Source organism: Xenopus tropicalis, chromosome 3, assembly GCF_000004195.4.
Source record: "Xenopus tropicalis strain Nigerian chromosome 3, UCB_Xtro_10.0, whole genome shotgun sequence".
NCBI classification, from domain to species: Eukaryota; Metazoa; Chordata; class Amphibia; order Anura; family Pipidae; genus Xenopus; species Xenopus tropicalis.
In genome coordinates, this window is record NC_030679.2 from 131,140,985 (window position 1) to 131,167,497 (window position 26,513).

General features: G+C 40.7%; 1 protein-coding gene across 11 annotated transcripts in view; it reads right to left on the reverse strand.

Annotated features, from left to right (window-relative positions):
- nsd3 (nuclear receptor binding SET domain protein 3) overlaps nt 1–26,513 on the reverse strand; it is a 70,319-nt gene that overhangs the window by 6,700 nt on the left and 37,106 nt on the right. Inside the window, exons 7-19 of one of the 11 annotated variants that reach the window (XM_031897694.1) lie at nt 24,539–24,639; nt 18,777–18,822; nt 17,426–17,556; nt 17,018–17,137; nt 16,013–16,139; nt 15,378–15,575; nt 13,617–13,790; nt 8,474–8,617; nt 4,077–4,233; nt 3,347–3,549; nt 1,120–1,232; nt 699–968; nt 42–158 (exon numbers count right to left, since the gene is read on the reverse strand). In XM_031897694.1, the coding sequence (XP_031753554.1) occupies nt 42–158; nt 699–968; nt 1,120–1,232; nt 3,347–3,549; nt 4,077–4,233; nt 8,474–8,617; nt 13,617–13,790; nt 15,378–15,575; nt 16,013–16,139; nt 17,018–17,137; nt 17,426–17,556; nt 18,777–18,822; nt 24,539–24,639 (1,901 nt within the window). Of the gene's footprint in view, nt 1–41; nt 159–698; nt 969–1,119; nt 1,233–3,346; nt 3,550–4,076; nt 4,237–5,615; nt 5,660–8,473; nt 8,618–13,616; nt 13,791–15,377; nt 15,576–16,012; nt 16,140–17,017; nt 17,138–17,425; nt 17,557–18,731; nt 18,823–24,538; nt 24,640–26,513 lie in introns of those variants that run through there. The other 10 variants (XM_031897693.1, XM_031897692.1, NM_001375338.1 and 7 more) reach the window with 10 other exon arrangements.

Consider the following 26,513-nt stretch of genomic DNA (forward strand, 5'->3'; position numbering starts at 1 on the left):
TTGAATCTCTTTCCATTATCAGTAAGCGGATTTGCCCGTACCTTGGTGACAGTGAGCAAGTAAAAATTGGTGGTGCCATTTTCATGGGCACGCTTCATTCGCTGCCTACACTCCTCCTCATCGATCAGCTCCCCAACGTATTCATTCACAAACTCACCCTTTGAGGGGGGAGGAAGAAAAATTTAATTCAACAGGGGTTGGGGCAAAATGAATGTAAAACATGTTAATTATGTTTCAAAACCCACATAATAGTTTAAAGGAAAACTTTACCACCAGAATGAACCAGCAGATAGTTTATATCATATTTAGTGACCTATTAAAAAATCTCGCCAAACTGGAATATATATCAGTACATATTGCCCTTTTAAATCCTTTCCCTTGAGCCGCCATTTAGTGATGGGCTGGGTGCTCCCTCAGAGATCAGATGACAGGAAATAATGCAGCTCTAACTGTAACAGGAAGTAGTGTGGGAGTAACTGACAGAACTCTGTCCATTCATTGGCTGATGTGATCTAGCATGTATGTGTGCCTTGGCTTGTTTGTGTGCACCGTGAATCATATGATCCCAGGAGATGTCCCTTAATTCTTAAAATGACAGCTATACCTACTGTAGAGACATTTGTGGACATAGTGGAGACAAGAGGAACCCAAGTTACCATCACCAACAATGAAAGCTTAAACACGGAATAAGGCCATACCTTGCGAATGTCCCTCTTGGTCCTGAGCCCCCATCCCCTCCGTTCTGTGATGAAGATCTCCGCCTCTGGGTAAAGTCGTTTGGTGAAGTTCTGGTTGAGGCAATGTTCACCCGCCGGGCAGATCTGTGGGTGACACTCGTACAGCAGCATGCGGTTCAGACACTCTGTGTCCAGGCCACAGGGAGTATCATCGGTGGGACGACAGTTACAGCGAGGGATTTCAGACAGGTCCGCCAGTTGGATCTGGACCTTCCCTACAGGTTTATTGGACTGGGGGGGGGAGATAGAATAAAACAAATTGATTTTTAATTGCCTGGCACATTGTTCCCCCTCAGTCAGTCACTACAATGGAAGCATCTAACATTCATAATATAGTTGTGGGCAATATCATGATCATAAAAGCAGTTTGAGGTTTCCCTACCTTAATGTGTTTGTAAGGTGGTGGCTTCCTGGAGTTCTGCTCTATTTCCAGCGCCTCCTTGCTTTCTCGCTGAGCTTTTAGCTCCTGGAATCTCCTAGCCGCCTCTTCCAAGGCTAAACCATAGAGTGACAGGATGGCAGAAAGGGTGCATGAGAAAGGAAAAGCATGGCAGCTGGAGAAACTTACAAAAAGAAGGGGCAACAACAGGAATGACAAAGGGAACTATGGGTAAAATGATTTTAAAGGAGAAGGAGAATGCTGCTCCTCTGTCAAAAAAAAAAAATAGCCTTGCACCGAATCCAGGATTCGGTTCGGGATTTGGGCTTTTTCAGCAGGATTCGGCAGAAGCCATGCTCCTGGTTGAACCGAATTCTTAACATAAACATGGAAGCTGAAGCGAAAGTCTTACGCTGCGCGCACAGCTCAGGGCGCTCTTTGACCCTTCTGTATGTAAATAAGGATACAGTTTGGTATTCAGCTCAATCCTTTACAAAGGATTCGGGGTTCGGCTGAATCCGAAAAAAGGGGATTCGGTGCATCCCTAAAAAAACACGTCATTTCTTTGTTCTATTTTGAACCCATGGTTCTCTTTATTAGACTTCCTTCTCTCAGCCCAAAACTCCAGGGCTCGGGCTTGAGCATGCTCAGCTTGCTCCTCTCCTCCCTCGCTTCTCCCTCCTCCCCCTCCCCGCTGTAATTTGAGCTGAGAGCTATGAGCCAGCATCGTGTGAGAGACACAAACAGGAGAAAGCAGTTACATCACACCAAGCTAATATGGCAGCTGCTATCTTACAAACACAGAGGGCTTCTATGGCTGTTTACTCAGGTATGGTATAGCATTCTACAGAATATATATATATATACACATAATATCTGGCAAATTATTTAGAGCGGACAATTGGTCCCTGCTTAGCAACAACACTAATCTTCTCTGATACTCTGCTGCTGGAGCAGTGTTGGTTTTGGATCAGTAGTGGAACTACCGATGGTGCATGGGGTATGAATGCACCTTGGCTCAAACCCCCTTGGGGCCACACCAGAGAGACAAAAGTGCAACATGGAGGACAGAACTTTAAGGATGAGGCATGCATCTGGGGGATGGGGGGGGGGGACCCAAGTGCGAGTCCGTTACCCAGGCCCATGCAATCCTAGTTATGCTACTGATCTGGATTTCTCTCTAAGCAAAAAACAAATTGTAACCTGACTGGTACAATAAAGGGGGGGCACTTGTCTGCAAATACCACTGTGTGGTCCCATCAGCAATGTGTCATACAAGATCAGTGTTGTTGCTTGGGGAGGAGTGGTAGTTCAGATTAAATAGCTTGAAGATAGCTGATCATTTCTTTTAAAAGTTACCCTTTAAAAGAAGAATTAAAGTGATACTGGCATTCTTAGAGTACTACAGAAGGGATGCCATACAGAAGGGATGCCATACTATCCACCAAACCCACTCCCCGAGTCAGTTGTATTTGCAAGTTTGATACTCCAATATGGCTTAACTACAGAAGCCTGGAGAGTCAGTTCTGACAGTCACGCTGTGATAGTATATTAAGTAAGAATTCCTACGTACCACTAGGCTATGTAGATAATCCATGATCAAGTGTAAGAACGTACCACTAGGCTGGGTAGATGATCCATGATCAAGTATAAGAACGTATAATCGGGCTGGGTAGATGATCCATGATCAAGTATAAGAAAATATCACTAGGCTGGGTAAACGCTCCATGATCAAATATAAGAACGTATAATTTTGCTGGGTAGACGATCCATGATCAAGTATAAGAAAATATCACTAGGCTGGGTAGATGATCCATGATCAAGTATAAGAACGTATAATCGGGCTGGGTAGATGATCCATGATCAAGTATAAGAAAATATCACTAGGCTGGGTAGATGATCCATGATCAAGTATAAGAAAATATCACTAGGCTGGGTAGATGATCCATGATTAAGTATAAGAACGTACCACTGGTATTGGTACTTAATCCATGAGCTAGTTTAAGCAGGTACCATTAGGCTGGGTAGATGATCCATGATCAAGTATGAAAATGTATCACTGGGCTGGGTACATGATCCATGAACAAAAGCAAGTCAATAATATTTTAAGGAGGTGAGAGATTTCATAGAGAATGGATCAAATGAATCTGTATTTTTTCAAAGGTCAAAAAAAGAGTGATAAGGTTTCATAAAAGGAAAGAGTATTCTGTAAACACAGTAGGTTACCTACCTTTCTTAAATGTCTTATTAATACTGGTCTGGCCATCAGCAAAGCTCTTGTCCCCTTCTACATAGGGGAACACCCGACCCTGATGCACCCAGTAATAGTCATGTGAGCCAAAGAAGAAAACAGGGAAGTCTCCGATGTCGTGCTTCAGGCCTTGGATATTAAGAGGAACGGACCTTGGGTTGCAGATCTCTGCAGGCCACCACCTTAACACAGACAAGATGTTTAGCTGGGTGTGGGGCAACAGGAGTTAATATAAAGGTTCTCTATAGGGGCAGAATAAACGTGTATCCCATTGGGAGGTTACACAAAATGGAATCCAAACATGGTAAGCCTGTTTATAGCAGCAGCATATAGTCATACTCGTGATACTCAATACACTGCAGCCTGCTCATTACTAATGTATAGAGATACTCAGTATTATTATACAGAGCAGCCTGGTCAGTATCAGCGTATAGAGATACTCAGCACCATTATACAGAGCAGCCTGGTCATTATCAGCGTATAGAGATACTCAGCACCATTATACAGAGCAGCCTGGTCATTATCAGCGTATAGAGATACTCAGCACCATTATACAGAGCAGCCTGGTCATTATCAGCGTATAGAGATACTCAGCATCATTATACAGAGCAGCCTGGTCATTATCAATGTATAGAGATACTCAGTATCATGAAACAATATTGAGGGATATATAGATTGTCAGCGTGAAAACACGGATAGTTCAACCTGCCTGTAGTTGCCCAGCTTGACCCACACAATCTGCTTGTAGTGCAGTTTCTTGCCGCTTCTGCAGTCGTTGCAGCTCCAGGACCCTTGAGGCATCTCCAGGTTGAGGCAGGATGGGTGGAAGGCAGCTGGACAGGAGTCACAGCACAGGAGTTTGCCACCTCCTCGGTTGAAAAGAAAACACCTTATTAAGTGTTTCATTAATCTGCAAGGAAATCTGTGGGGGTTCTAAACAATGGTTGATTGGAAATGAAGGCTTTTTAATTTCAGGTTTGCAGCCAACTCACAGCCAACATTTTATAGACTGGGTGATTCATTAAACTGAATCAGAATACTGGGTTATTTCATTTCTCCCACTGACAGTGGCATGCAGGGACTATAATTAAGGATGTACTTGTTAGGGGGAGTTATATGGGAGGGGTTATATGGAGCAACAGGAGGAGTTATAGGGAGGGGTTATATGGAGCAATAGGCGGAGTTATAGGGAGGGGTTATATGGAGCAATAGGAGGAGTTATAGGGAGGGTTATATGGAGCAATAGGCGGAGTTATAGGGAGGGGTTATATGGAGCAATAGGAGGAGTTATAGGGAGGGGTTATATGGAGCAATAGGAGGAGTTATAGGGAGGGATTATATGGAGCAGTAGGAGGAGTTATAGGGAGGGGTTATATGGAGCAGTAGGAGGAGTTACAGGGAGGGTTATATGTAGGAATAGAAGGAGTTATAGAGAAGGGTTATATAGAGCAATAGGAGGAGTTATAGGGAGGGGTTATATGGAGCAATAGGAGGAATTATAGGGAGGGGTTATATGGAGCAATAGGAGGAGTTATAGAGAAGGGTTATATGGAGCAATAGGAGGAATTATAGGGAGGGGTTATATGGAGCAATAGGAGTTATAGGGAAAGGTTATTTGTAGCAATAGGAGTTATAGGAGGGGTTACATGGAGCTATTACAGGGGTTATAAGGAAGGGTATTATAGAGTAATAGGAACATAATAAAGGGTAAAATGCTTCATTAATAAAAATGTTCACTGTGTGTGACCTTAACAACCTTATGAGAAGACACTCTTACAGCTGATGCTGCCAGGTACAGAAATCCACAATGAGCTGCTTACATGAGTACAAAGCAGAACATCATATATATTTAATGTGTATTTTATTATAGGGGCACATTGATCAGCAACTTTGATTTCTAACACATATTCAGATAAGAAAATGGTCCAATTAAGCATCGGAAAACCAGCACAAACACTTTCTGGAGCTGGCCAACATCATTCCATTCGGTTATCATTCCAACACCCCATGAACAGCAATAATTAGTGTTTTGCTCAACTTCCCAATTAAAGAGAAAAATCACCCAGGATTTTGTGGAATAACAGAAGCAAGCAAACCAAACCCCACACCTCCACAAAATCACACCCGCTATATTCCCTCTGGCCAGCTGGAAGTCTCGCTGTTTGGGCGGCTAGGCCTCAGGAAAGCTGAAGGCAGAGGGAATATAGTCTGTGTAAGCAAACGGAACAGAAAACATAGAACTGCTTACGGCTCAGCGCTTGAAAGCCAGATGCAAAATGAGCAAGCAGAGGGCTGAAAATAATTGTAGGTGATTTTAGTCACATAAATAAGGAAAAACAAACTTTCTGTTACCAAATACTTTACTGCTCAACAGAAATGCTTCTTTTGTTTGGAAAGACGGTGTCTGTGGGGGACCAGTTCCATATACCTACTAACGGGATGCCAATGATGCGCTTCCAAGGATGCGTAGGGAGATACAAGCCTTCAGTAAAAATGGCTGTTATTTGTTCTTAAAGAGGAAGTCCACCTAAAAATTCACTCATAGTACAGAAATCTAAGCAGCTTTGCAAATGGTCTTTGATTGTTGAAATGTTTATTTATATTGATGTATGGGTCAGTGACTCCAGCAACGAGAAGGAAGGTGGCTTGTAAGGCTAGATTCTTTTTATATTGTTTCTCTTTCAGTTCAAACCCCCCCTGTTTTTATGACTTACAAGCTGCCCTCCTTGATCGTTCCTTGCACATCACCTAAAGCTTTGCTAACACCAGTATCATGGCTTCCTCTTAATCTGTGGAATCAGCTATGTCTTAAATAATATGTATTTCTGGCATTTTAGATAATGTTTATGCAACTTAAGCCCAACTGTAGAAGTTCATGTCAAAAAGGGAGGTACATTTTCCATTTTAACATTTATTGTGATAAGGAGAAATACAGGTATAGGACCCATTATCCAGAATGTTCGAGACCAAGGGTATTCCAGATAAGGCAATCTCCATACCTTAAGTCTACTAAAAAAAGCAATAAAACATTTAATAAACCCAAAAGGACTGTTTTGTCTCCAATAAGGATTAATTATATCTTAGTTGGGATCAAATACAAGGTACTGTTTTATTACTACAGGTATCAGACCCCTTATACGGAAACCCATTATCCAGAAAGTTCCGAATTATGGAAAGGCCATCTCCCACAGATTCATTTTAATAAAAAAATTCACATTTTTAAAAATGATTTCCTTTTTTCTATGAAGTAATAAAACAGTACCTTGTACTTGATCCCAACTAAGATATAATTACCCCTTATTGGGGGCAGAACAGTCTTATTGGGTTTATTTCATGGTTAAATGATTCCCTTTTCTCTGTAATAATAAAACAGTACCTGTACTTGATCCCAACTAAGATATAATTACCCCTTATTGGGGCAGAACAGCCCTATTGGGTTTATTTCATGGTTAAATGATTCCCTTTTCTCTGTAATAATAAAACAGTACCTGTACTTGATCCCAACTAAGATATAATTACCCCTTATTGGGGGCAGAACAGCCCTATTGGGTTTATTTCATGGTTAAATGATTCCCTTTTCTCTGTAATAATAAAACAGTACCTGTACTTGATCCCAACTAAGATATAATTACCCCTTATTGGGGGCAGAACAGCCCTATTGGGTTTATTTAATGGTTAAATGATTCCCTTTTCTCTGTAATAATAAAACAGAGTCTTGTACTTGATCCCAACTAAGATATAATTACCCCTTATTGGGGCAGAACAGTCCTATTGGGTTTATTTAATGGTTAAATGATTCCCTTTTCTCTGTAATAATAAAACAGTACCTGTACTTGATCCCAACTAAGATATAATTACCCCTTATTGGGGCAGAACAGTCCTATTGGGTTTATTTAATGGTTAAATGATTCCCTTTTCTCTGTAATAATAAAACAGTACCTGTACTTGATCCCAACTAAGATATAATTACCCCTTATTGGGGCAGAACAGTCCTATTGGGTTTATTTAATGGTTAAATGATTCCCTTTTCTCTGTAATAATAAAACAGTACCTGTACTTGATCCCAACTAAGATATAATTACCCCTTATTGGGGGCAGAACAGCCCTATTGGGTTTATTTAATGGTTAAATGATTCCCTTTTCTCTGTAATAATAAAACAGTACCTGTACTTGATCCCAACTAAGATATAATTACCCCTTATTGGGGGCAGAACAGCCCTATTGGGTTTAATTACTGTTTAAATAATTTTTTTAATAGACTTAAGGTAGGAGAGACCACAGGTCCCGAGCATGCTGGATAATGGGTCCCATACCTGTACAGAAAAAAAGGAAATACATTTTAAAAATCTGAATTATTTGATTAAAATGGAGTCTATGGGAGATAGGCTTTCCGTAATTTGGAGCATCCTCGATAATGGATCCCATACTTGTACCTAAACCTAAAGTAACCTAAGATAACTGTCACACTTTTTGTATATTCTTTTTTTTATTAGACCGGATACAACCACCACCTCGTTGCCAGGGTCAGTGACCCTATAACCCTTAACCAGAAATCTGTTTTAATCCCATAATGAGCTGCAAAACAAAACAGGTAAATACTATAGGTTGCTTTTTAGGTGAACTTCCTGTTACTGGAAGGCTGGGACATGTTGCAGCTTACGGAAACCTGTCATTCTTAAAGGAACAGTAACGCTTTAATACAGCTCTTATAGGAACAGTCACAGAGGGACACTCCATATGCGGAACACGAGAGCTTGATGCTAAATAGATTCCAAGTTCCATCTCTCTGGGTACAAAGCTTTTATATAAGAGCGGTTTAAGCGTTACTGCCCCATTATAGTAATGAGCAAATGAAAATAAGACCAGTTTTATTTGAATTATTTTAAGCCCTTAGAGCCATTCATCACACACAAAGCCACGAGAACAAATCACCCACTGGAAATAAGCATTTGTCGCGGATTGGCATGACGTGCAAAGCAAGAACTGGGGAAGGGAGCTGTTGCTAGGCGGGGGATATACTATACAACGGCTTCGAAAGCAACATGAAGATTAGAGGGCGGGGGAAATAAATGAGAGAAAAGCTTATTTTTGTTTTTTTTTAGTTACCTTTCTCAGATTTCTTTATGTAAGCTGGCGAGGAAGAAGGAATCATAGGTATTTTCATCAACTCTGCACGCTTTGAGTCAGTCAGTAGAAAGTGGGACTTAAAGGACATAGAACTGACCAGGGAATAATCCTGAACTATCAGCCCTATACAAAACAAACAGAGAGATGCAGTCAATGAAAGCACCCATGATTCCACAAGGAGAAAAGTGTAAAATAAATACACAAAAAGGATGGGGGGGGGGGGACAACAAGTAAAAATGAAATAAAAAAAGACAATGGCAATGAGAATGGAAAAGGAATGTGATACACGGTGAAGCTGCACGAGGGCCGAGCGCTGTGTGCGTCACTGCAACAGTCTGCGGGGGAGAGAGGGGCCAAGGCACTCCCTTTGGGGGCAATCGTCTGTAATTGCTGATATTTGTGTAGCTTCATTCTTGGAGGGACACCCCCTGTGTAAGTTGCCCCTGCATGAAAGGACGCTGCTAAAGGCAGGATATTACATATTTTATTATTATCAAACTTCTGCCCTTCCAGCTGCTGTGCACTACATCACCCAGCATCCCCTGCTAGCCAAGAACGTATTTATTAGGGATGCACCAAATCCAGGATTAAGTACGGTATACAGCCTTTTTTGGCAGGGTTTGGTTTCGGGCAAATCCACGGTCCTGGCCGAACCAAATCCTAATTAGCACAAATTAGCATATGCCAATTAGCATTTGGAAGGGTTAAATGTTAACCCTTCGGATTCGGTTCGGTATTCGGCCAAATCCATTGGGGTGGGTTCTGGGGATTTGGTCGAACCCAAAAAACTGGGTTCGGTGCATCCCTAGTATTTATTAACACTGGAGACAAACATCAGCGGCAATGTTGCCCATAGCAACCAATCAGCAATTACTAGCAGTGAGATGTAGTTCATAAAAGCTGGACTGATAAAAGTCTGATTTCTTTGAAATACCCAGGGTGTGCTTTCATGCAATGGCAACCTGCATTAGGAGTAGGATAGGTGTCCCTTTAAAGGAACAGTTCAGTGTAAAAATGAAACTGGGTAAAACAGACAGACTGCGCAAAATAAAAATGTTTTCAATATAGTTAGTTAGGCAAATATGTAACCTATAAAGGCTGGAGTGAGCAGATGTCTAACATAATAGCCAGAACACTACTTCCTGCTTTCAGCTCTCTAAGCTGCTGAAAGCAGGAAGTAGAGTTCTGGCTATTATGTTAGACACCTGCTCACTCCAGCCTTTATAGGTTACACTTTTGCCTAACTAACTATATTGAAAACATTTTTATTTTGCGCAGTCTGTCTGTTTTACCCAGTTTCATTTTTACACTGAACTGTTCCTTTAAGAGAATGATACGGAGAAACGTAGAGTTCCCACATGGCTCTGGGTAGTTACAGTGACCCTGGAGTAAGAGCAAGGGAAGGCCTAGCAGTCTTTAAGGGCCCTAAAACTTAAAACTACACAAATTCCTGTTGCAAAATATTTGGCTACTCAGAAACAGTGCAGCCCCTTTTTAACAGGAGCTCAATGAATAGGGTTTGTGCTGAACATACTTTGTGTCTATTTTAATGTAACAATGCCTATTTTATGGTACAATCCTGCCATGCACTGGATGGGTCCCACCCATCATCTGGGGATAAAAATGGTCAACAGAGCGATCCCATCAATTATACTTCCTTCTAAAGCAGAGGGACGCAGGGGAAATTTGACAAAATCTGGACCCCTAGGTGTAAGGCAGGTCTACAATGATAATTGGCACAACCCTCACAATTCACTCCCCCGTATTACGTCTTAGGCCATTTATAACAGTTGCAACCTGTACATGATGGCATCTTGCTTTTGCTACACTTTATAAATTGTTACTGCCTTTGGCTTACTGTATGTTCTGTTACTAACATCAATAAAAACTTTAACTTTAAAAAAAAAAAAAAAAAATAAATAAATATATATATATATATATATATATATATATACACTTCTGTTATTTCTGGCACAAAGCAAGAATATGAAGCCATTTTCACTTTAGCACTTCCTGTCCCTTCCTGATCCTAAAGAACTTCAAAAGAGCAGATAAAGCTAACTACCAGTCCATGGAGAAGCCTCTCATAATGAGCTGCTCAAAGGTTGCTGCCTAGAGAAGGGAGGGGTTAGTTTGTTTAAAGGCAGATAGGGGGCTCTGAACAAACTGCCCTGTTTATAAAGGGCAAGGGGGCAGTGTAAGATCAATGAAAACAGCCAAGCTATCAAATTAGTGCTTTATAATGGCAAAAATAGGAAAATATGGATCTGGATGCTGGATCTAAAAGGCACCCTTACAGGTTCATGTATATTATTTGGGATCATCAGGCCACCGTACATGTACAAAAAGATCAGTATGTGTGGGGCCAGGTAGAAGATGCCTGCCAGCACTTCTACGTGATATGTCATGCCGAGCAGTATCCTTACAAACTGCCTGATATTGCCTGCTCCCCCATATCCTATATAGGCATCTTACAAATTCCTACATAACTCTATTAGAGAAGCTTGATTGCAACCAGAGCTTATAAAACACAAGAGCCATGTGGGAACCAAACAGTCAACCCAGATCAAAAACTCTTTGAAATATATATATATATCAGCGGTCTGTAGTTTTAAACACGTACTTTTATTATTAAAAGGCTGTGTGTGTCTCTGGCCTACAGTATGTGCACAGCATAACTCCCTAATGCCAGGGTATAGCTCAATATACAGGCCAAGCCGTAACTCATTCCTTCCAGCATAAAAGGGCTCAAAGGAAAATATTGTGCTTGGTGGTGTATTCGCTAAGTCCTGGCCCATATGCCTGTGGTCATAGGGAGTCATACAGTAATCTCTGTGCTGCCTGGGCTCTCAGGGGCAGCAGGGCTTCATTCAACCACCACAAGGGTTAGTTTATAAACACCAGGGCAATATCTCCCAATAAACTGCATTTGTGGAAATGCTATTCACAAAGGTACAAGGTACCGGAATCAAAGACACAAGGGAGGCCTGACTTTAACACCTGCCTTGAGGAGATAGTACGGTGGTGGTGGTGGGGATCAGGGATAAAGGGGGCAGTTACCTGACACAAATGCCCATATGGCATTTAGGATGAAGCACTTATGGCATTAAAGGAGAACTATACCCCCAGAATGAATACTTAACCAACAGACAGTTTATATTATGTTAAGTGACCTATTAAAGAATCTTGCCAAACTGGAATATATATATATCAGTAAATATTGCCCTATTACATCCCTTTCCCTTGAGCCGCCATTTAGTGATGGGCTGTGTGCTCCCTCAGAGATCAGCTGACAGGAAATAATGCAGCTCTAACTGTAACAGGAAGTAGTGTGGGAGCAAAAGGCAGAACTCTGCCCATTCATTGGCTGATGGGGCCTAGCATGTATGTGTGCCTTGGCTTGTTTGTGTGCACTGTGAATCCTATGATCCCAGGGGGCCGACTATGCCACAGAGGTAGGTATGGTGGAAGCTGTAGTTCTGCTGAAGATGCTAGATTACCATACTCTATATCTAGTACCTGTTTGTACCCTGCCAGTACCTATATATATATATATATATATATATTTATATATATATATATATATATATATATATATATATATATATATATATATACATACACTGGTATAGTAAAACTTATGCATGTGTGACATGGCCAAGAGACACTCACAGCCTGAACATGATCTCAGGATAAATAATATCAGGTGTATGAGCTGCTTCAAACCGACTGAAGGGTTAAACAAGAGAGCACACAAATGAGACAATGTGGGGAAGGTGAATAAATAAGAAGAAAATTGTCTAGAGTCTCAACCTGCTTAGGGCTTTGAACAATGATATCTGCTGGTTGTGGCTAGGATAACATTTACAGGGATAACGCCATCTCCTGGTTGTACAGCGGAAACACACTACGTACTAGATCATAAGTTACATATTCACATCAACCAATCAGAATGGGTATTCTTGCCTGCTACAGGGGCTCTGCTGTCCCAGCACTCACTGCTGAGATAGACTCAGTAGCCTTGCTTGCAGGATCGATCGATCTATCTATCTATCTATCTATCTATCGCACCAAGGAGCACTCTGCTGAGAACCCACATGCAACTATGCATCATGTTTCTATGCACATTCTATTCATATGGCATGTACAGGTGGGTGTTCACAAGTGCAGATGGCATGCCGACCACTCCAGTAAAGCTTTTTATGGGTAAAGGAACCTGCTTAAAGGGGAACTCCAGCTTCTAAACCAAAAGAGCCCCACACAACACAGCAACCCCTAACATACCTATCACTGTAATCTGTTCCATCAAACAGTATGAATAAATACCATTTTTGTATGCTGTAATCCAGCTGCAAAACAGTTCTTCTCTTTCTGCATCATTTGAAATCATGGCTGGGGAGGTGGGACTAAAACATTGATGTTACAAATTGTAACAACTTCTCCACAGCTTACAGACAGCATGCAGGAACTACATAACCCACAATGCATTGCACTGCAATGTTCCTGTCCTTACTAACATCATGTGTGCAGGGAATCGTGGGATTTGGAGAATGTAGGCTGAAGGCAGGCAACTGTTACATTTTGAGTGTGAAAGTAGTCAGCCAGATCAGCAGGGGAACAGGGGGCGGGGCTTAGGTAACTGTTTCAAACCATATAAAAAAATCATGAAAAGGCTGCATATTTTTTAATTGATGTATAATGCAAAGTGGCTTGAAATTATGTTTAATTTGTACTTGGGTGGAGTTCCCCTTTAAAATGCAGGTTGTTTGGGGGTACCATCCCAGGTTTGCTAGCTGCAGGTATAAAAACCCAGCTGTACATGCCCTATGACAGACTGCTTTCCCTTTATGTCTAAGTAGATGCCAGAAGCAAGACAACTTCTGCTAATGAAATGCTCTTCCATCATAGGATATTGTGAATATATATATATAATCACTTTTCTTCAATGCCTTCCTCTGATCTCCCCTTTACAAACACATAGGCACACAACCTCACATGTGTATATCATTCAAACAATTTACTCTATACAATCTGCCCTCTGGAGAACTCCCGCCGGGCTACACTACCACCCCATGTCTGGTAAAGCCGTTACCCATTGCCCAAGCATGCATTAGCCGCTTACCTCGAGCGCACACAAAGCAGAAGCCCACGTTGACAGAAGAAGAGGCGTGGCCACTGCGCTTGGAATGGTTGCTGCAGATGATGAGGCTGGATGAGAGATGGAGGCTGCCCGCAGCAATGCAGCTATCCCCATTATGGTATGCCACCGGGCACCGTACACAGCTCAGCATCCGGCCTGCAGAGGATAGAAAAGCAATGAAATGGAGGGAAGACTTTCAGCGTGCCCCTACACAGTGTGTATGAAAGGTAAACACTAAGTAAGCTTTATCAGAAAGGTATGTAAATACCGCCATAAGCACTCACAGAAATGCTGCACTGAGTCCTCCATCAAAAAAGATTTCTTGTCTTTTTTTTTCCTGTGCCAGAGTCTGTGCAGCTCTCTCCTCTCTCCTGCTACCCCCTCTACCCCCCTTAGGAATGTGGATCTGAGCCAATAAGCAGGAAGCTTCCTCATAGTCTTACTAACTGAACATGTACACCAGTCTTGGTGCAGGAGCAAGGCATTATGGGAACTTTCTTTACAGAGATCAGCATTTTTTTTTCCCTATGAGGCTTCTGATCATCTGAACAGGTGAAATATGGGGAGACTTAAGGGCCCTATTGAGACAACTGAAGGTATGCCTGCAGCTTGAGATTAACGCTTTACTAGCCTTTCCTTCTCCTTTAAAGGGCAAGGTAGGTCTTTCTTTAAAATCAGGGTAAAGTCATATCCACAGGCTGCGTGGCTAATTGGCAACTAATTGTACTGCAGACTGTACTGCTTCTATGATGTATGTATTTTCTTAAGAGGCTGGAAACTATTTCTTTTATTTAATAGGAAGGCAGATACTTCATCCTTCCAATTTCTCAAGTTTTTCAGGTTTATAAATCTACCCCGGCCTGAATTAGGTGTGCTTTATACTTATGTAGAGTAGAGGAATGCAAATGTTGGCAGTTTCAAGATCACAAGGGGATTTAATAAATGAAATATACAAGGTAAAACAAGCATTTCCAATAGCTAAATAATTAAGTAAACAATGAATTACAACCAGGTACTGCGATATTAGAATGTATATTTTTTATATTTGCCATTATTTAATAAAAGGCACTAATTTTGCCCATAGCATTTAGTCACCAGTTAGAATGTATTGCACACCTGTTTAAAAGCAAACATCTTATTGGTTGCTATGGGTTACTGCTCCTGGGCAAACTTAGTACAGGTATAGAGACCCATAATCCAGAATTCTCAGGACATGGATTTTTCCAGATATGGGGTCCTTCCATAATTTGGATCTCCATACCTTATGTCTACTAAATCATCACCAAAACATTATTCAAACCCATTAGAACTGCCTCTAATAAGGATTAATCATATCTTAGTTAGGATCAAGTACAATGGACTGCTTTATTTTTATAGAGAAAAAAGAAAATAAATGTTAAAAATGTCAATTATTTCATAAAAATAGAGTCTATGGTAGGTGGCCTTTGCATAATTCATATCTTTCTGGATAACGGGTTTCTGGATAATGTATCCTATACCTGTACCTTTTATTATGTATGGGGGTAAGGCTATGGCCACACAGGGACCCTATGTTCCGTACAGAGAGGTTTTCAGCGCTGAATGCATACTAATGCCTTTGATGTTGAAATCCACTCTGTGTGCCTGCAGCTGGGCCAATGACCAGTGGCTTCAGATCCAGGCACATCCGAAAGCCGATTGAAGCGTAGGGTCTACAACTGTATGACAGCTCCCCTCTACTGACCGACCCAATGCCCTCCTCACCTTTGCAAGCCCTGTATGGGTCCTTGTCGGCAGTGCAGGAGCTACAGCAGTGGTGCGGGCACCGAAAGCCTTTGGAATCAAAGATGGTGGCAGAGTACTGTCGGGCGCAGGTTTCGTGGTAAAACTTTCCGCAGCACGGAGCCGAGCAGCGCTTAACACTTGTACTTGGAATCTTGCAGGAGAAACAGGTGTGGAGGCCTGGAAAAATAACGGACAAATGTGTCTATAAACAAAATCTATATCTAGCCCAGGGATCCCCAACCTTTCTTACTCGTGAGCCACAGTGAAATGTAAAAAGACCCGGAGAGTAACACAAGCACCATAAAAGTTCATGGAGGTGCCAAATAAGGGCTAAGATTGGCTATTAGGGGCCTCTATGCACACTATCAGCTTACAGGGGCTTTATTTGGTACTAAATCTTGTTTTTATTCAACCAAAACTTGCCCCCAAGTCAGGAATTCAAAAATAACTACTTGATTTGGGGGCACTGAGAGCAACATCCAAGGGGTTGGTGAGCAACATGTTGCCCCTGAGCCACTGGTTGGGGATCACTGATCTGGCCGCTACATATGTTGCGCCTAACCCCCAGGACTTGGCTTCAGGAATAACAGATATACCAAAAGAACTAACGCTACCTGTTTTACACTCCATACATATAAATTTCCCATCTGGTAGTGTATCCATCCCCAAGCACTCAAGATGGAATAAGCGAGAGCATTCCCCATCACATGATACCAGCGATTCTCCATAGCTTTCACAGATCTAAAAAAGCAAAAAGACAAATTGGAAGAGTGAATTAATCATTAAATGAAATGCTGGCTATGGCTGAGAAATAATATTGTATTCATATTTCACTGGCACTCTACTGATGTCTACTGTTCTGCTCCAAAAAGGGATACCATAAGATGGGGGTCCCCAGCCTTATTTACTGATAAATAACATTCAAATGTAAAAAGAGTGAGCGCAACGCAAGCATGAAAAATATATGCGGGGGTGCCAAATAAGGGCTGTGATTGGTTATTTGGTAGCCCCTATGTGGACTGGCAGTCTATAAGGGCTGTGACACATGGGGAGATCAGTCACCGGGCGACTAATCTTGCCGAAATGCCATCTCACCAGCTATAAATTGCCGGTAGGACGGCATATGCATGCCGCGATTTGCCGAAGTTGCCTCTCAAGGCATTCTGAGACAATTTTGCAATTGGTCTTATCTTTTTATTATTTGCAGTTTTTGCATTATTTTGCTTTTTTGTTCAGCAGCTCTCCAGTGTGGAATTTGGGCAGCTATCTGGTTAAGTCCAACATACCCTAACAACCAGGTAGTGGTTTTAAAGAGAGACATGAATATGACTAGAAGAAGGCCTATACAGAAAGATAAGTTATAAAAAGTAACAATAACAATAAAATTGGAGCCACACAAAGGAAATTTTTGGCTGCTGGGGTCAGTGACCCCACACTGCAAGATGGAAAGAGTCAGAGGAGGAAGGCAAATAATTCAAAAACTATACAAAATAAAAAATGAAGACCAATTCGAAAGTTACTAAGAATAGGACATAAAAGTTAACCAAAAGGTGAACTACCCCTTTCCAAGGGGGGATAAAAAAAAAGACCACAGCCTATTTATGGATATTCATACACACCTGGCAAACCGAGTCTCTCCTGCTTGACCTATGGGAAACACTGGAATCGACAGACTGCACATCTGAGGCATCTGCATCGGCTGCAGCTGATGGACTGTCCGTCTGCTTCTCGAAGCTGATCTGAATGGAACAGGCCAGCCAGGAAATAAATGTAAATATTACTTGTGCTTGTAGAGAGGTAAAAATGCAGGGACGCAAGCTGGAACTGTCTGCCTGTCACCCAAAGGGGTAGATAGCAGTGCTTTAGGTGTATTTTGGACATACACAGTTAGCCTGTGCCCCAGGGAATGTTTATTTTATTAAAAAGTCTTACTTTGGGTATTACAATACTATAAAGCTACCCCAGGTTATACACCAGTCATTTACTAAACTGTGGCTTTTGTGCTCTTCAAGGTAAGTCTAGTTCACCTGTGTGTCGTTGAGGCCACGGGAGTCAGAGTCTGAAGCATCACGGTAGGAGGAGTTTGCTAGCTCCACGTCGGTAGAAGCGCGGCTCCTCTTCTTCAGGGGCTTGCACGCATCGGAAATCTCGCTGGCTCCTACAAACAAGAAATGCGGCCATTTACTTAAAAAACATTTTTGCTTTAATGCTCCTCCTAGCATCTTTAGGCACATACATAAGAAAGCAGGGGGCACAGTCTATAGGTTACTATTGACTTAGCTAAACTCTCCTCAAAGGCCAAAATATGGGAAAATCATAGTCAGAGTTATAGATCAAAGCTATAAAGGGTGCAGACTAAACCCTCTAGTGGCCAAAGAGGGAAATGCTACAAAACATATTGTATAAATCCGCACCACTGCAAAAGTCTAGGCTCTGTACAAGGGGTTATTTTAATGGTTTGTACCTATTTTTCTCTAGCTTTATTTTTTCCAGTGATGCTGGCCACATTCTCTAAGTGGGTACAGGTGGAAAGCGATGGTCATGGAGCTCTTAGATACCTATAAATACTCATCTCAAGATACCTATAAATACTTATATAAAAATATAAACTTCCCTCCTCATTATAGCATGTTACTTTTACACATTTATGTACACTCATAAAACTACTCAAAGGGAACATTTATTTAAAAAAATAAATACAAAAAAAAAATATATATATATATATATATTTTTTTTTTATTTATTTATTTTTTTTTTTAAGGGCATCTGTTTTAAAGGAACAGTTCAGTATAGGATAGACTAAGCAAAATAAAAAATATTTGTAATATAGTTAGTTAGGCAAAAATGTAATCTATAAAGGCTGGAGTGGGCAGATGTCTAACATAATAGCCAGAACTCTACTTCCTCCTTTACTGCTCTCTAAGCTGTTAGCTGTCAGTAGCCAATCAGTGACTTGAGGGGGAGCCACATGGGACATAATGGTTCAGTTAGTTTGTAAGCACACAGGTCAGATTCAAATGCAAACTAACTGAACAGTTATGTCCTATGTGCCCCCCTCCCTAAAGTCACTGACTAACAGCTGACAGCAGGAAGTAGTGTTCTGGCTATTATGTTAGACATCTGCTCACTTCAGCCTTAATAGATGACATTTTTGCCTAACTAACTATATTAAAAACATTTTTTATTTTGCACAGTCTGTCTATTTTACCCAGTTTAATTTTTACACTGAACTATTCCTTCAGGTTTAGCTTCATAAATGCTGGTAGTGATCTATTGATGGTAATAATTGCAGTAAACAAAGGATTGGGGACTCAATGATTACTGTGTAATGACCGTTCAGATTGATGATTTTCCTGGGTTCAGCACTGATGGACGCACCTTTTTGGAGCCCAGTCTGTACGGCAGTAAGAGGGATGTCTTCTACCTGCCCAGAAAAGGACATTTTTTGTGTTAGACATGAAGTGTGGAGGAAAAAAAAAAAAAAGATAACACCTGATAAAAATACAGAGAGAATAGTGCAACGAGGCAGGACTTTGCCTATAGCTGATGCAAGTTGAAATGTCCTGCTGGAGGCAGCCATAACTTGATATACATGTGCAACTCCTTAGCCACTATGGAGAGCAGAAGATGGCATTGCCACCCAGAACACCAATTAAGTGTTAAAATCATTACATCAGGCATCACTTAGGTTGACCAAGGTGCAAAAAACACTGGAGTTGTTAAGTTGCATAGCCCATGTTTATTTATTGTAGCCTTCCTCTGGGCACGACTCTTTTTTCAGGCAATGGAAGCAGGTGGTATCTCTACATAACAGTGGAAGGTCTTTGAATATTATTTGGGCCAAAATAAACAACAACAAAAAAAAGTTGTAGTGATATAAGTCTAGAAAAGCTTGCAAATGCAAAGGTTCTGAAATTTCATTGATTCACAGGAAAAGCCATTATGTCCAAAAGGAGACGACTTGGCAGAGTGATGAATCTTCAACAATTACTCCACAGTGACAACTCCTCCAGGAAGCCACATAACGTCTCGGGAGAACATCCAATCAACTGCAGGCCTTTCTAGCCTCAGATAAGGTCAACATTGATGACTCCACAATAAGAAAGATACTGGACAAAGATAGTATTTATGGGATAGTAGTAAGGTACAAACTACTGCTTTCCACAAAGCACCCGGATGATCCCCATGCCTTAGGAATAATGTTTTATAAACAACAAATGAAAAGAACACAGGTCCTATTATGTCTGGTGTAAATCAAATACAGCATTCCCTAGTAATAATATCATACCGCCAAGTTAAACATGGTGGTGGTTGTGTGGGGACACTATGCTACCTTAGTTCCAGGGCAACTTGCCATTACAGAAGAAACCATGAATTGTGCACTGTGCCAAAAGTTCTTAAAGGCACATAAGAACATGTCATAGGAAAACATGTTTTTTTTCAAACCACATCAGTTAGTAGAGTTTTTCCAGCAGAATTCTGCATTGAAATCTGTTTTCAAAAACACTAACAGATTTTTTTTATGTTTAATTTTTAAATTTCACATGGGGCTAGCCATATTCTTCCCCTCCCAGGGTGCCACAGCCACGTGCTCTGATAAACTTCTGAGCTGCAAGTTGGAGTGATATCCCCCCTCCCAGCAGCCGATCAGCAGAACAATGGGAAGGGAGCAAGATAGCAGCTCCCAGTAGGCATCAGAACAGCACTCAATAGTAAGAAATCCAAGTCCGGCTTGGGACTCCTCCAGTTACATGGGAGTAGGAGAAACAATAGGTTACCTGAAAGCAGTTCTAATGTGTAGCGCTGGCTGAAAGCTCAGACTCAGGCACAATGCACTGAGATGGCGCCTACACACCAATATTACAGCTAAAAATACATTTGTTGGTTCAAGAATAAAATCTTAAATGCTAGAGTGAATTAATATTATGTAAACAGTGTAATTTAGAAATAACAAGTACTCCATAAAAATCATAATTCTGTAATATTTTTTATGGTGTACTTTTTCTTTCTAAATTAAGGAGAATGTCCAATCTGTGAGGTGGAGAATAATTGGTTTATGTTGAGAAGAAAAACAAATTAAGTTCTTTATTGGCCTGCTAGAAGTTCAAATTTAAACCCAAATACAGATGCTGCGCCAAGCATTTTTAGAACAAAACCTACCAATGTGTCTGAAATAAAACGGTTTGGAATAGAAGAGGGGGCTACAACATCTCAAGAGCAATAGAAAGAACTGATATCAACATTTTAAACCTATTATTATGCACCTGACTGTTGCTGTGTATGGAAACCTCCCTCCTCAACAGTTGCTCCTCAAACTAGCCACAACTGCACTGCTTGCATCAGGATGTTCGGCAGGACAAAGGAGTTTTACTCTAGTACCCCATTTCTTTGCTCATGAATAAGTAGCAACTCTGTCTCCCTCACCACACACTATGGGGCTTAGTATAATCAAACTGAGATTCAACCTGCCCATCACAGCTAGTCCTCTTACTTTTTACTCCCACAACAATGGAAATGGTGCTTTTAGCTCTCACTTGAGAACATAATGTAAATCATACTTTCCCAAACTACTTTTTGTCCAGAAACTGTACTGAACAGATGTCTAGACCTCTTCTCTAGGTTATCCATCTCCCCTAACCAGGGTTGCCACCTGTCCGGAATTGACAGGGACAGCCCGGTTTTCGGAAGGGCTGTCCGGGTCAAAACCTCCTGCCCAGGACTCACTGAGATTGACACGGCGATCGGGCAATTGCCACGTCATAGTCCTGCCCAGTGACGCCATGGACCCGCCTCATTACCCTACCCCTAACTATTCTTTCGGTTTTGAAAACTCTTCTGACTCCCCATATATGTGTTTAAGTGGCCACATTCTTTTGTCTGTGAAGTGTTTGTCCCCGAAGCCTCTCTGCATAAAGGATGAGGACATAAAGGACAAGATTTGGACAATTTTTAGTGATGATTGCAGAATTTAGCCACCCATTTTTTTGCTTGAGCAGTTTACCATGATGATGAAGGCAAACCTTTTTTGCTCTTACAAGATGATGTGATGATCACATGCATTTTGATTGTTTCAGAACAATTAAGTTTTAATGTGTGATTTTAAGTTTACTTTAGCATTGAGCCATATCTTTTATGAAAGACTAAATCCAAATCCAGACTCATTGCATCCCTGGAGTGCACTCATCAACAACTGTAGAGTGAAGCGTAGTTTTGTTTCCTATGGACTAGGAGTTTTGGATCCTATGTATCATACTAGATAATTTTTTTGTTCATCAGATCTTGATTTGTGTTGTTTCTCTTTGGGACAATCTTTTATTCTTAGAACTATGATGATTTCTTCCTGACTTGAATGGAAAGTTCATCTGCCAGTATTGTAGCAAATAAACTCTTTGGTTGTTGCTTTAAGTATCGCTTTTCAAGCTTACGTATCTTGATGTTATTTCCTGTACCTCCTGGTTTTCATAGTTCTAGCTCACATTCTTCGCTTACCAAGGGCTGAAGGGTTTGTGCTCCAGTATAAAGCACATCTCCAAGCACTGTTCCAAGCATAAGCATGATGGCACAGGAGCCATACAACATGTTTTGCCATTTTAATTAGATGATTAATGAAAAGTGGCTGCTGGGGGGCAAAGACGTGGTGACCAGTGAGGTTCTCAGCAAGACAAGAGAGAAATAAGGCATTAGGTAAAAAGATCTGTCAACAATTGCACAAACAAGGATGTGTGACACACAGATGTGTTAACAAAGAGAAGGCGAGATGGAAATATTAAAGGACAGAGAGCAAAGACCCTTGATAGGGGGCTCTCGAATATTAGTAATCACAATTTAGTATTGATCAATGTAATTTGTTCGAAAGAAGTAGATGCACTGTCAATATGCCATCTACTTGAAACGTGAAATGCAGTACAGGTATGAGGCCCGTTTCCCAGAATGCTCGGGACCTGGGCTTTTCTGGATAAGGGGTTTTTCTGGAATTTGGATCTCCATACCTTAAGTCCACTGAAAAATTGAAACATTATTTGGATAGTTTTGCCTCCAAAAGGGCTTACTTATATTTTAGTTGGGATCAAGTACAGGTACTGTTTTATTATTACAGAGAAAAGGGAATCATTTAACCATTAAATAAACCCAATAGGGCTGTTCTGCCCCAATAAGGGGTAATTATATCTTAGTTGGGATCAAGTACAGGTACTGTTTTATTATTACAGAGAAAAGGGAATCATTTAACCATGAAATAAACCCAATAGGACTGTTCTGCCCCAATAAGGGGTAATTATATCTTAGTTGGGATCAAGTACAAGTACTGTTTTATTATTACAGAGAAAAGGGAATCATTTAACCATTAAATAAACCCAATAGGGCTGTTCTGCCCCCAATAAGGGGTAATTATATCTTAGTTGGGATCAAGTACAGGTACTGTTTTATTATTACAGAGAAAAGGGAATCATTTAACCATTAAATAAACCCAATAGGACTGTTCTGCCCCAATAAGGGGTAATTATATCTTAGTTGGGATCAAGTACAGGTACTGTTTTATTATTACAGAGAAAAGGGAATCATTTAACCATTAAATAAACCCAATAGGGCTGTTCTGCCCCCAATAAGGGGTAATTATATCTTAGTTGGGATCAAGTACAGGTACTGTTTTATTATTACAGAGAAAAGGGAATCATTTAACCATGAAATAAACCCAATAGGACTGTTCTGCCCCAATAAGGGGTAATTATATCTTAGTTGGGATCAAGTACAGGTACTGTTTTATTATTACAGAGAAAAGGGAATCATTTAACCATGAAATAAACCCAATAGGGCTGTTCTGTCCCCAATAAGGGGTAATTATATATTAGTTGGGATCAAGTACAAGGTACTGTTTTACTTTTACAGAGATAAAGGATTTGATTTTTAAAAATCAAAATTATTTGCTTATAATGGAGTCTATGGAAGGTGGCCTTTCCATTATTTGGAACTTTCTGGATAACGGGTTTCCAAATAAACAATCCCATACCTGTACTAAACTATAAAATCATGTTAGAAGGAGGTTGCCACATAACTGAATGCGTATTAAAGTGGATCTGTCACCCAGACATGAAAATCTGTATAATAAAAGTCCTGTTCAAATTAAACATGAAACCCAAATTCATTTTTATATTAACACATCCAAACCCATTATAAGGCATTTAAAAATCACAGCTGTCAATCATATATTGCTTGCCCCGCCTCTATGCCTTAGGCATAGAGGCGGGGCAGACAGTAACTTTAGCTTTCCATTCAGCACTTCCTAGACATCTCACTTCTCCCCTCCCTCCTCCTCATCTAACTGTGTAGCCAGTGCATGGGCATGGGCATCAGGCCCCCCATTCTATCACATAAACAAGATTTTGGCATGATATAAAGCTTGCCTTAATAACAGTGTCCACAAAATGGTGCCTGCCTGCTTGCTTTGACTGAGTAATTCCAAGACGGAAGGAAACAAGATTTATATTATTTATATAGAGTAAGTAACGTTTATTTTGCTCAACTAACAATATAGAAAATAATTTGGACTTATTTCTTAGGGTGACAGGTCCGCTTTAATGTACATATGACAAAAGCATTTAAATGGAGGCAAGCATGGTTGGCATTACTGCAGAAATAATAATAATAAACTGCACCCCTGTACAGAAATAAAGACATAATTAGAAAACCCATATACAACTAATGCACAGGATTGCTGGAACACACTCTCAGGGTAACAAACATACATTTTCCCATTGATTCCACAATATATAGTTATAGAGACAAACTAAAGGTGGCCATACACTTTAAGATCCGCTCATCTGGCGAGTTTGCCCAACGAGCGCATCTTCTCCTGATGCCCACAAGCATTTTTCCCCTAAGCTATTAAAAAACTCTTGCATGCTTTTCACTTTACAACATCTATGTGCCCTGAAGGAAAAGAAATAATATAACCATTATTGTTCCATCAGTTGGTACAGCTAGCCATCCCCCATTAGTCTCTTAATGCATATTCTGATTTTTTACATGGAAGGGAAAAACACAAATTTCATCAACTGGTTTTCTCTTCTCATAAAATCAGAATTAGCAGGAGGGAAATGATGAGGTTTAGTCAGGAAAACAGCCGACATGCACATGCGACCAACCTGCTCCTTCTTGACTTTCTTCTTTGGCATGGAGTCTAGGGATTTCTCAGATTCCGATCGAGTCCGGTTGGACCTTCTCTGATGCTTCTTCTCTGAAGGTCCTGGCAAAGAGAAACTCTGTTGTGCATTAATCCATTATTGGGCCAGTCTCTCCTAGGACCACAATGATGACCCACAAGTAATAATGCAACTAAATGAAACCATGGACATAGTATATTTAGAACACGGAAGGACTAAATAGGATTTAAACTTGGGAATTTCCCCCATTGGTTCGTTTGCCTTACCAAACAGGGCTTCTATTCCCGTCATAAGCAAATTTTTTTTTTTCAATCTATTTTCATGGCTAACTTGTGCAATCTATAACTGTATCCACTGCAACTCAAGTCCAGTATTAACCAAATGAGCAGAAGACAATACAACTGTTGAGTACAAACAAGTTTTAATATTTTATTGAAAAAATAAATTATACAACCCTTGAAAGCCTTCAAAAGTGTGTCCAGGCTGCAAAGCTCGTAAAGGCAAACAACATTTAGTAACAATACAATCACTTTCCATAAAAATAGACTATAAATTCAACATTACCAACCAAAGTCTCTATACAGAAACTCAAGTTATAAAATACATTTGGGAAGCCAAACAAAAAGTTGGGTCAATGTAATGTCATACTTTCCGTTCAAAGGCAACATCATTAAGACAAAAACAATTCCATGCACGAGTAATATTTGGATATTTTTATTGATACCTTTCCATGGCAGAAAAGAATAGCGCTCTAGTGTACTGATGGGCAGTGGAGTGAGCGACTAGTCAGAGAGATCTACGGAGGCTCAAACTAAAGGTCCCCATACACGGGCCGATTCGGCAGCTAATCGGCCCGCGTATGGGCAGAACCGAGCGGCCTGGCTGATCGATATCTCGCCTGAAATTGGCCAGATCTCGATCAGCCAGGTTAGAAAATCCAGTTGGATCGGGGACCGCATCGGCTCGTTGATGCGGTCCCCGAACCGACTGCCCCATGGCCGCAAATATAATCCGACCGTTTGGCCCCAGGGATTTTTTTTTTTAAAGCTACTTGCTACCCGATATCGCCCACCCGTAGGTAGGGATATCGGGTGAAGATCCGCTCGCTTGGCGACATCGCCAAGCGAGCGGATCTTATGGTGTATAGGGACCTTAAGACTGATGCTTAGGGATTATGTGTGCTTCATCACATACAAACTGAAAATATTAAATACTTTAAAGTCACCCTACAGCATTTAAACTATATCTCAAGGAAATTGAAATGTCAGAACTTCTTGGTGTTGATTTGATATTCCATTACCATCTTTCAAAAAAAGTAACATGTTCATGGTGGGCTCAAGCATATGTCTTTTCTTATTCTGTATCCATTCTCTTGCACCATGCTACCTAGGCTTTATAAAGGGGTTGCTAAAGGGTAATTTAAGACCTGGAATGCTGCTTCTCCGGCAAAAAAAAAAAAAGATATTAGAAGGCACCGATCAATTATATTCTCACCAGTCAAAAGCAGATACAGACAGCCAAAGCCAGCCCATCTAAGATATGTAGAAAATGGATGGCTGAACCAAAGGAGGATGGACAGTACACGTTGGGAAGGATTACCTGAGACCAGGGATCACTAACCTTTTATACAGGTGAGCCATGTTCAAATATAAAAAGTGTTGGGGAGCAACACAAGCATGAATAAAAGTTCCTAGTGGTGCAAATAAGAGCTATAATTTGTTATCTGATAGTCCCTATGTAGACTGGAAGCTAACAGGAGGCTCTGTTTGGCAGCACACTGTGTTTTTATACAACCAAAACTAACCAGAAAATCAAAAATAAGCACCTGCTTTAAGGCCACTGGGGGCATCCAAATCCCACCCTTTTTGTGTTCTTTTGCTTTTCCCTTCAACATCTGTTTATTATTAAAATTCCAAAATAATCTATAAAGAAAATATTAAAAAAAAAATAAAAATAA